The sequence below is a fragment of the Pteropus vampyrus genome, unplaced genomic scaffold (genome assembly GCF_000151845.1).
Source record: "Pteropus vampyrus isolate Shadow unplaced genomic scaffold, Pvam_2.0 Scaffold343, whole genome shotgun sequence".
Taxonomy (NCBI): Eukaryota; Metazoa; Chordata; class Mammalia; order Chiroptera; family Pteropodidae; genus Pteropus; species Pteropus vampyrus.
The window spans coordinates 800,580-811,608 of NW_011889124.1; the positions used below are offsets into that span (position 1 = coordinate 800,580).

The following is an 11,029-nucleotide window of genomic DNA, read 5'->3' on the forward strand; positions in this document are numbered from 1 at the left end:
GCCTATCCTAGCTTAGAGGAGAGTGACCATGATTATGGATGAGATCCTGGAGCAGGAAGGAAAAATAAACATTGTTGACACAGTTGGCATAATCTAAATGGGGTCTGGGAATTGGCCCTTAATATTTTTCAATAGTGACTTCCCCATGCGGACGGCTGGAGGGTGGTTATGCAGGAGTGTCTGCTTTCGGGAAATACACAGTGTGTGGGGGTGCTGGGCATCACATCACGTCCAGAGCATGCTCTCGAGTGGTTCGAAAAAAGACTAAGGAAAATGGGCACACACAGGTGCGCACAGTCGATTTGCATTTGTGGATGCCACACTCGTGAACCTGCCTACTTGCTAAAATTTATTCGTAACTCCCAAATCAATACTTGTGGAGCTTTCGCGGTCTTTCGCAGACATGGGCAGAGTGGTGAAACCCTGAGTTGCCTGATGAACACACTTCCAGCTGAGGTCGAGCAAGATGACGCCTGCCGTCTTGTTCCAGCTCTGATACTGTAAAGAAGTGTCCTTTTCGCCGCTTATTTGGTGCCAGTTTTACTTGTGTGCTTTTTGTTCATGGCTTGGCTGTTTAAAATGGCCCCCAAGGTGGTGCTCAAGTTCTGTCCAGTTTCCTGAGCCCAAGAAGGCTGCGATGTACATTATGGAGAAGACACTCACGTCAGATAAGCAGAGTTCAGGCACGAATTACAGTGCTGTCAGCCGTTTCGATAACAAATGAACAGTATACACTAACGGAGGGATCTTGAAACAGAAACAGACACAAAACACGGTTAAGTCTTGATCACTTGACAAACACCAGGCCAGGGGCTCTCTGGGAGCTAGCCCAGTATTCCCACGTTCTTTCTAGAAATAAGGGCTTTCTCTTACTCTCCAGAGCGGCCCGCGCTCCCCTCAGGTCCCGGTTGGGAAAAGGGCCAGCACGACTCGGCTAGGCGCTCCTCGGACCCCAGCGACCCTCGGACCAGGCCGCCCCCGAGCCTCGCTTACCCTCCCAGGCGCGGGTAATAAATGGACGGGGCCCGCAGCTTAGGCCGTGACAGCTCCATACCTCGCTGCGGCCTCCCCGCGGCGCCCGCTCCGCCGCCCGAAGCCTGCGGCGGTCCATCCACCTGCGGCGGGGCTCTCGAGGCCCCTCCACACGGCCGCCGCGCACCCTGACTCAGCTTTCCCGCGCCTCCGGGCGGGCCGAGTGCGCCTGCGCAGAGCAGCCTCACCGTGACTTGGCAGCTCCGAGAAGCGGCGAGATTGTTGGAGAAGGGAGGCGGGGAAGCGAGGAGTGGGCGGGCCGAGGGGGCCTTGGCGAGGCGGGATTGGCCGGCCTGCCGATGACGTTTTAGGGCGCGCCAGGCACGCCGGGCCGCAGCGGGATGGGATTGGCCTGTCGGGCGGTGACGTCATCGAGGCGCGCCGGGAACGCCCCGGCAGCGGTGGCCCTTTGACACCGGTTGGCTGCGAATAAATGGCAGGGAAGTCGGAGCGGCGCGATGCTCTGTTCGCCTGTGGGCTCGGACGGGTCTCGGCCGCCGCTCGGGTCCAGTTTTCCTCGTCCTTTCGGCCTTGTCCGCCGCGCTGACCACGGAAAGGAGAACCAGCTTCCCGTCACCGCCATCTTCCGCTCGCCTCTGCGGCTGCCCGGGCCTCCGACGAGAGCCAGGTGCGAGGTGGGGCCGGGCCGGCAGCCTGCCCCGGGGCCAGGGTCGGAGCTAGCGGGCGCGCCGGGGCCGGGGTCAGACGCGGTCGTAAACCCCGCCAGCCACACGAGCCCCGGCTTGTGTGAGCGGATAGCGCGTTACTGCCCTTGCAGAAAGACCCACCCAAGGTTAGGAGCGCCGCTGCTGTGGTGTCAAGGACTGAGGTCGGGTTCTCGTCGGTCCCTCCAAGGAGAGATTTCGAAACACCTCGGTGTCACGCGCGTGTGATATAGCGGTGGGCAAACCCGACGTGGCCCCTGCACTCCGCGGAGCTGATCGTAAAGGATGGATGTGCAGTTGGAAATCGACTGAGCGGGGGCAGGGAAAGGAATTACCGACTCCTTTAAGAGTAGAGGCTCTGTGGCCTAGGCGGGGCGCGGTGGGGGTGGTAGCAAAGGCCCTTTTGAGGAAGCGACACCAAAGCAGGGCGAGGGGATGAGTACGTGTTAGCTGAGGCCAGAGTTTTCCACGCTTAGGGGACAGCAATGGAGACCCTCCCTGGACTGGAGAGGGCTGATGGGAAGGGCTTAAAAGGCCCTCGGGAATTATTAAATTATGGGAGGTACAAAATTTCGAGAGGTTTGGTGGATGCCAGGTCATGAGGAGGGACCTTGTGTGGTGTGCTGTGGACCTTAATTTTCTCTCAAGTGCAGTAGCGCCGCCAGTCGTCTGCCTGTTTTCCACGGTGAGTTAACAGCTTGCCTTCTCCCTGATCAACTCCAGGTTGATTGTCATTAAGGAATAAGTTCCCAGCAAAACTCAATGCATAAGGGAGTTAAAGAGTGCAGTGAGAGATAGAGTTGAATCTCTTAGGGATAGTGTAGCCAACTAATGCGATTTAGCACCTGGTAACAGAGTTTTGTTTGTGTCAACAAGTATATCGAGTAGATGAAATTGTGACTTAAACTTCACCGAGGCTGCAGCTTTCACGGGCAGCTGTGTAAATGGTCAACATGAGTCAAAATTTGGTTTAATGAAAATCGGGATTCAGGGAGAACTTCATAAATTAGGAATTAAAAGGATTGAAAAACAGTCCATCTCAATGGGGTTGATTCCAAATGAGCCGGCACTTGTGCTGACTCCTATTTTCTCTTTGCTGAAAGATAAGAATTTGTGACGCTTTAGTCCCCCGCAGGGGCCCAGGATAAGTTGGACATTTAATGCTCTTTACAGAACATGTTTGTTTACTTTCTTTAGCTGTAAGTTCTGAATCTCGGTGACTGAAATTAGGGCTGTCAATGCTTTCCTCCTAACTAGTCCAATTCTTGTAGGTGATATCGCACTCTGCCATCTGCGTTTTGGACACTGTCTCAAAATGGAGTTCCCTGATTTGGGGAAGCATTGTTCAGAACAAACTTGCAAGCAGCTAGGTAAGTACTCTCAAGAGAATCTGAAGAGAAAATGGGGATTTTGTTGGCTCTTTTGGGCGGGGGGGTGGGGGGAGAACTGGCTATTAGATTAGTTGATAGGGCCAAGTGATAAAAGTGTGCTACTTAAATAACTTGTGACACCACATGAGATGGAATCACCTTTGAAGAGATAGCTTTGTGGATTCTTCACTGTTGCTGGCCTTGTGAGATTCATGACCTACAATTTTTTTTCTCATACGTGATACCTCAAAGATGTGTTTGATGGGCATAAAGAACTTCGTGTAGGTAAATACCTGTTGGACATGATCTAGAATTTTCTTGTTTTTAGTCTTTAAAAAAAAACTTTACTTTTTTGTTTTTGTTTTAGATTTTCTTCCATTTAAATGTGATGTCTGTGAACAAGCTTTCTGTAAAGATCATTTTACCTGTGCTGCCCATAAATGTCCCTTTGCATTCAAGAAGGTAATGAATCATACTTTACTCAAAAAACTCTGATTTTCACTCTAAAGCTGTGTTTTCCAAAATACTAGCTGCATGTAGCTAATAACAATTAAAACTGAGTAAACTTACTCAGTTTCTCAGCCACCCGGTCACATTACAAGTGCTCGTAATCACGTGTGATGGTCAGTGCCGTATCAGACAGTGTGGATACGGGGCATATCCACCATCGCAGGAGGTTCTAGACAGCACAGCTCTTAATAAATAAACAGATTTTATTTTTAGGGACTCAGGGAGTCAAATGGTTGCTGTGTTCAAACCTTCACAGCTTACTTTACATATTAAAATAGTTCCTTTTATTCAAGGAAATACATGGCTGTGTCTGCTTGGCGTACAAGAAAGGGTTTAATACTTGATGTGCAATGTAATTGGGAAACTATTAAAATGGCTACTTATCTGGGTAACTTTGTAGCCTAAATGTCATATTTAAGTGGTTCAAACAGTGCAGGATGGAAGCTGGAAGATGACTTTCAGAAAACTGACTCGCACAGCCCAGAGGTGTGAGACTGTTACGGACTTTGCAGGTGGCTCCCAGCCTATGCTTCAAGGGGGCTCGGAGATTATTCTAGTGAGCTCCGTGTCAGCACTCTGCTGCTTCAGTCACGGCAGTGGGAAGTGTGAATGGCTTAGCGTTAAGTGCTTTGACCAGTGTTTGCCTAGGGTCTGCCCTCCAGTGTTTTCTAGGTCATCACGGGGGCAGGAAAGGATGACTCACACACGTTACTCATAATTGCCAGGCACTGATGACTAGGCCAACTTGTCCGGTTTATTTGTTGACGTGACCTCCCCACGTCCCTTGACAGGGAGAGTCTGTCTAGAGGTCATTTAACGATGCTTTTTGGCAGACTTAACCAACTGAAGGAGCACTCTGGGGTGACTTTCCAGTTCAGCCCCCAGATACCAGGCCCTCATGATTCTGCGATTACCTGTCACCTGTCCGGATACAGTTGTCATATCAGTGTTCTGACGTGTCTTCAGCTCCTGCCTGGCTCAGAGGCTGTCTTAACCGTGCTGGGCATTCAGCTGCTGGGGCACTCCGTTGTCCCCTCCAAAGCCCTTGGGGCTTGGGCTTGGACGATCTCAATGTCCCTGAGAGCTCAGCTTGGCTGTGTGCCCTTGTCAGCTGACGAGTGAGCCTCCCTGTGGGCGGAAGCCGCAGAAGGGTCAGAAAGGCTCTTGGCAGTCGAAGGGAGCTGGAGGATTATGGGTAGCGCTTTCTTCGGTCATCTCCACTCTGCAGGTGTTTGGGCAGGTCCGCCGCTCACCTGATGGTGCTGGACAGACGGCCCTCTCCGGACACCGTCGGATGGGTTTCACCAGCTTCCTTTCTGGCTGCCTTTTCCTGGCTGAGGGTCATTTCTGCAGGTGGTTAACAGTTCGTTATGTTTAAGTCCCATTAGAGTCCACATGAGGCAACCCGATCCTCAGGTTCTGAGTGCCTTACTGTTAATCCATGAAACGAGCAGTACCTTCTCGGAGTGGCCAGAGATCAGTGTCTGCTGTGAAGTGCACTGTACCGTCGTACCTTTTTCTTTTGTGACTGTTGATTGTCTGGATCTGGAATATCATCTTACATCCATTGTTTTTAGGATGTTCAGGTCCCAGTATGCCCACTTTGTAACAACCCAATTCCAATAAGGAAGGGAGAGATACCAGATGCAGTGGTTGGTGAGCACATCGATAGAGACTGTAAATACCGTCCTGGGAAGAGAGAGAAGGTAAGGGCAAGTTCATTGTCAGCTCTGGGGTCTGGTGGGTTTCTGTCAGGGGAAAGGGGTGTGGGGGGGAGGGGCTTATCTAACGGAAGATTGGTCCTAATAGTTTCTGTGCAAAACAAAAAGCTCTAATGATATCTTAGCGTCTTCCGTGTTGTGGATGGCACGGGTTTTTACAGTTATGTAATCAAAGTCTCTAAGTATTTGGGTCTACGTTAGGATTTGCTTTCTTTATGGGAATTTGACACTTTTTCTCCCAAGATGGAGAGTTAATTGTGGTTTTCGGGAAGCATTCTGCTAGTATGCGCTTTTCTCCTGAGCACCTCCTAGGGAAATGTAAAAACATGGAACGCAAACAGGCGGTGTTCTTGGTAGCTAGTGCTGGTATTTGTATCGGAGGTCTGTGCATTTGGGGTACAGCATATTAGGAAGACAGCAGGCCCCTGCTCCCCACAGCAGCTGCTTTCGACTCTCAGCCAGTTGGGTTCATTTGGGGTGTCTCCTTTTTCTCCAAGTGCACGATCGTCATGAGTTTGTCTTGTCCACGCTTTCGTTCTGGGCATTACCTGTTTACCACAGAATGAGCTGAGCATTGAGCTGCTGCCTCCGTCCCGACACTTACACATCCGCTTCCCATCCCCCACGCTCCCAGCAGATGTGGAGTGTGCTTTTGGGTGGGTGGTCCCAGTTCCCTGCACCTCCCTTGCGTTGGGCCCCTGGTTTCCTGTGTCCTGTGTTTTCTTTGTTTTTTGTTTTTTTTTTTTTTGGGGGGGGGGCGTACCATCCGCTTTGTTCCTGGGGGGAGAATGGCAGATACATCGATTCTCTGCTTGTGCTTGCTGGGCTGCCTGCAGGAGCGTCCTTTCTCTCAGGGCTTCGCGCCGGTGTCTGCCGTCAGGTCTCCACTGGGGCGAACGCCTCGCGTCCTCGCAGGCCCCCTCCCACCTCGGCCCCGGCTCCCGGCCGCTGCCACACTCCCCTAGGCCGGCAGCCTCTCTGGGCCTCTGCAGAGCACAAGTCTGCTGCCGGCCTTGGGCAGGGTGTGCGGGTCACAGCCATTTCTCCTGTCGTGGTCCCGCATCACCTGAGCTTCCGGCTCTGCCATTTTCTGATTTTGGGGGGCTTCATTTCATAAGTAAGGTCTTCTCTTGAGCTCCCCTGCCAGCTCGTACCTGGCTTCCTCATATCCGCCGAATGCCTTGCTGCCGGTTCGTGTGCTTTTTTCCCTAAAATCTAAAACACGTGGTGGTTGTCATTTTACTCTTCGCCCTCAGGGGTTTATCTCTTTTCAGGAACCCTCTTCTGTCATTTTCATGGTTTCAGGAGAAGTCAGAGCCAGTACCTGGGTCAGGTCTCCACCCTTAAGCAGAGGCCTCCGGAGGCTGGGCTGAACTGTCCTCTCCCCCGGGGCGGCAGTTTCCAGCCTCACGCCTCCCCCGGGGCCCGCTGGTTGACTCGGGTTGTTTTCGTCAGCCGGCTGCTGCTTGAGACGCCCGTCCCCACTGTCCTCTCTGCCACGCTCCAGAGTAGCAGAGCTGGTCCTCGGCGGGGGTGGGGGCGGGGCAGCTCTCGTCGGGCTTCAGCCTCAGTTCTCAGTTCTCATCACGAACCTTTGCGCGGTAGTTGTCAGCCGTCTTCACATGTCACGTTAAATGCAGCACAACTAGGGAGCACACAGGCGAGGCCGTTAGCTCGGCTCCGCTTCCAGCCTCCGTGGAGACAGCGCGGTCCGCAGGCCTTAGCCACCGCGCCAGCCCTGTGCGGGCCGCTCCCGCAGCCCCTCCTGCCCCTGTCTTCTGGTGCCCGGGCTGTCCGGATGGTCTCTCCGGACCTCCCTGCCCTCCTCCCAGAAGGACGCGGTCCTCCTTGGTCTTCTCAGCCACCCAAGTCCTTCCCCCCAGCCCAGCCCCTCGCCCGGTGTCCTCCTCTGTCCTTGCGGAGGGCTTCGCTGCTCCCTGCAGCAGACACCGTGTTCTGCCGGCACCCGCATCCCGGTGGTGTCGCACAGTCTTGGGTCTCTCAGGCAGCCACACCCGCCTGGCCTTGCCCAAGGGCTGTCCCCGGCTGCGGGACAGCCTCCCTCTCCACTGACCTTCCCACCTGCAGACTCTGAAGGGCCCGGGAGTTTATATCCCAGAGGCCCCTAACTCGTGGGCCACAGGTAGCAGTTCCGCCCCTTGCCCCTGGTGGGGGACCAGCTCTGCCGTCCCCAGGGCCCGCCGCCCTCTGGGACTGTGTGTGATGCCGCGTGCTTGTCTCCAGTGCCCACTCCCCTGGGGTTTTTTCCCGCTGAGAAAACCCGAGCTTCATGTGCTGTGCTGCCTGTGCATTTACCCTCGTCAGACCTTCCTGCGCCTTAATTCGCATCCGTCGCCTTAGCTGATGGTAGGACTCTGAGCGAGACCTTGACCTCTTCATCCCGCATGGCTGAGCACTGTTTTGGGTTTGGGCGTTAGTGGTCTTGCTGGGGACGTCGTAAGCGGGGGCTCGTTGAAGCCAGTGAGATACTGAAGTAAGTTTTGTCTTCTCAGATTTTTACATACCGGTGCTCAAAAGCGGGATGTAAGAAGAAAGAGATGCTGCAGGTGGCTTGTGACCAGTGTCACGGCAGTTTCTGTATTCAGCACAGACACCCCCTGGACCACGGCTGCAAGCGCGGGAGCCGGGCCGTCAGCACAGCCGGGTGAGAACAGGCTGCGCCGCCGCGTGCTGACCTGACGCACAGTCCCCACGGCGGGGCCGGAGCAGCGCCGGGCCCTGTTCTCTGTGACCTCGACGTTTGCTGTGGGAGTTTGGAGGGATACACTCTAAATTAAAGTCGGATTCTAAATTAAAGTCGGATTCTAGTCGTGTTGGTTCCTGGCGCCAAAACAAAGTACTGCCCACTGGGTGGCTGGGACAGTGGGAACCCATCGTCTCCGGGTCGGAGGCTGACATCCGAGGTCACAGCGTCACAGCGTCGCAGGGCTGCTCCTCCTGGGGGCTCGGGGCGGGGCTGGCCCAGGCCTGTCCCTCGCTGCTGTGGCGCTGGCAGTCCTGGGCGTTCCTGGACTGGTGGACGCATCACCCCACCTCTGCCTTCGTCACGTGGCAGTCCATGACCGTCCTTTATTTTAAGGACGTGAGTTATATTGAGTTGGGGACCGCCCCACTCCACCATGAGCTCATCTTAACCAATCACATCTGCAGGGACCCTACTTCGAACAAGGCCATGTCCTCAGGCATGGGGGTCACACAGTTTAACCCGTTCATTAGTGTTATTAACCAGAAGCACCTTCCTCAAGTCCTTAGAGACATCTGCCTAAAGTGGCTGTTGAATAAAACAGGAAGCGGCTTTTCAGTTACATTTGATTGCTCCCCTGCCGTTCGTTCCCTGTGAGCTGTGAAGGAGCCGGCTGAAGAGATCTCACCTTTCTGTGCAGGTGTTCAGCTGCGAGAGCCTCTGAAGCCAAGCCATCCAGCGCCCCGACCACTCTGTCTTCCAGCTGGCTGGCCCAGCGATTCAGGTATTAGAATGGCACGTGTGGCCGTCGTTTTTGTATCGGATGTGGCAGTTACGTGTCCTAGCGGTGAATGTCGAAAAGCCACTGTCGTGCAGTTAACAGCTGACCGTAGAACTTAAATGCTCTGTGAACTTACACGAACAGCTTAGTCCTGAGGACGTACAGGACTTGAACTTCAGCTTTCCCGAACCCCAGATTCCAAACATGGTTCCTTCCGGCCCAGGCATAACCCAGCAGTAACACTTTCTGGCTGAAGGGCTGTGTTTGGCTTGGATCTTTTATGTGACCAAGCACTTCTGGTTAGTCATGACGACCCTAAAACATGAGATATCCTTTTGTTCTCTTTCAGGTCCAAAATAAAGAGATGACGTGGCTGTCCGCTGAGGCCGGCGCGTTGGCGTGTGCTTGCGTGTTAGCTCCTCGGGCAGCTTGTGCTCCGGTGCTTTCATACTCCTCATGGCGAAGGCCTGAAACGCTTTCCAACCCTGCCAATGAAATGCGCAAATCCTTTTGGCGAAATAAACAGTCAGAAGGGTATTAATACTCCGAGGTGGGTTAAGCTACTCTAACATTCTCCCCATGCACCCTCCACACCCCAAATAAAGTGGGTTAAAGAGCAGGGGATCTGAGTGTGCCAGATCGGGGGACGGCTCTGCCCTGGGCTCAGTCGGCCAAGGACCCAGTTTTCCAGAAGCTTCATCACTTAAATAGCCGACAGCTGATGGCACTCTGTCCTCATCCTGTGGCTCCGGTAGCGATGTGGCCACTTGAGCTCAGGACTTAGGCCCACCTTGTTAAGGGTCCTTGTCCAGAAGCGGCCCCCGCCTGCCTTCCCCATCCCCTGAGGGCAGTTCTGCGACCGACTCACTCCGAGCACTAGACTGAAACTGGCGGCCTTGGCACGTGTTGAGAGAGCTCTTGCTTCTTGGGCCCTGGGTGTCAGGAAACGGGGGGGACAAAAGGCCATCTGAGCTGGGGCACAGCCTTAACCCCCAGTCGTCCCGCCACACATTCCAGACGTCCCGGCGGACCTGGATGAACAGAAAGCCGGGCGATGACTCTCCTGCTGTCATAGCCGTGAAATGTGGTGCGTAGAGGGGCCGCGTTCAGTTTCCACTCTGCCCACGGGTGGTCGAAGCTCCGGCGCCGCTGTCCGTGGGGCTGGTCTGGGCCAGGGGCTTTGAGCTTCCGCATGCGGCACAGCGCGGGGCCCACTCCAGAGTCTCTGATTCTGCGGGTCTGGGGAAGACCCTGAGAATCTGCATGTCCAGTGGGTTCCCAGGAGATGCCGATGCTGCTGGTCAGGGGACCACACCTGGGCAGACCGCTTTTGTGTATCCGTGCGAGCCGCTGTGGCGGTCACTAGCCGTGTATGTCACAGAACTGTAGCCAGCCACCTGCGAGACTGGCCTTGTAGTTGTATTTATTTAAGTTTGAAAACTATTCACTTGATTCTGTCATTAGAAAACTTTTAGGTACGTTAGGAACTCGGGTACGTGGGTCTATTTTTTGAACTGTAAATTTTTCGAAAGCTAAATACAGATCAGGCCTTTCTCAAGAAAATTAATGTCCAAATTGAGATGTATCTTAAGTTGAGAATCTAAAACACTCGGCTTCGAAGATGATGCCAATAATTTAAAAAGAAAACTATCTCATTAAAAATGTTATATGTTGAAATCGATATTTTGTATAGGATTGATTAAATAAAACATTAAAGTTAATTTTACCTGTTTATTTTCTTTTTAACTGGCTACTAGGAGTTTTAGAAATAGATGGGAGACTGTACTGTGTCCATCAGATGGCACTGTCCCCGGCCGTCAGAGCCCCGCATTTTCCAGGAAGAACTGCCGCCCCAGAGCCTGCTCCCGCTTCAGTCCCCGGGCTGGGCGGGGGTCGGGCGGGATGTGCGTGTCGCGCTGAGGGCCTTCCCCTGGCTCCGCGCACGCAGGCTCCTCTGTGTGCTGTGTGAGTGGCGCCACGTAGCTCGAAAGGGTGTGAAAGGTTAGGAAAGAGCAGCCCTCTCGCCCCCGTCGCTCTGTGCAGAGCTAAGTCACTGCACAGTGTCGTTTGCATCTAGAAGCTTCTGTCGATTACAGACATCAAGGTCCAGGTCCACCTGCCTTAGAACCTGCCTTCTGGCCTCCCCGTGAGCACCCTGCACCCAGCATGAGCTCGCCAGCCTTCCAGGGCGCTGGGTGGTGGCCCTGCCAGCTGCCGGGGTGTCCTTAGGCCCTGGTTCCCAGTGT

At 53.9% G+C, this 11,029-nt stretch overlaps 1 protein-coding gene and 1 long non-coding RNA gene across 5 annotated transcripts; one reads left to right on the forward strand and one right to left on the reverse strand.

The window, feature by feature from the left end:
* Positions 1-83: 83 nt before the first annotated feature.
* Positions 84-1,210, reverse strand: LOC111730955. Its single transcript, XR_002776880.1, has 2 exons — positions 994-1,210; positions 84-747 (listed from the first exon to the last, which is right to left on the reverse strand). It is a non-coding gene; the product is annotated as an uncharacterized LOC111730955 (long non-coding RNA).
* A 213-nt stretch (positions 1,211-1,423) lies between these two features.
* ZFAND2A (zinc finger AN1-type containing 2A) lies at positions 1,424-10,509 on the forward strand. 4 transcript variants are annotated; one of them, XM_011378526.2, is made up of 7 exons: positions 1,424-1,660; positions 2,969-3,067; positions 3,435-3,529; positions 5,155-5,283; positions 7,812-7,963; positions 8,703-8,786; positions 9,133-10,509. In XM_011378526.2, the coding sequence occupies exons 2-7, from the start codon at positions 3,013-3,015 to the stop codon at positions 9,149-9,151; spliced, it is 534 nt and encodes a 177-aa protein (XP_011376828.1). In that variant the 5' UTR covers positions 1,424-1,660; positions 2,969-3,012; the 3' UTR covers positions 9,152-10,509. The 4 variants fall into 4 exon arrangements, with proteins under 4 accessions (XP_011376828.1, XP_011376831.1, XP_011376829.1 ...); XM_011378527.2 differs by lacking the exon at positions 1,424-1,660 and adding an exon at positions 1,711-1,825; XM_023522384.1 differs by lacking the exon at positions 1,424-1,660 and adding an exon at positions 1,854-2,382.
* The last annotated feature ends 520 nt before the right edge of the window (positions 10,510-11,029 follow it).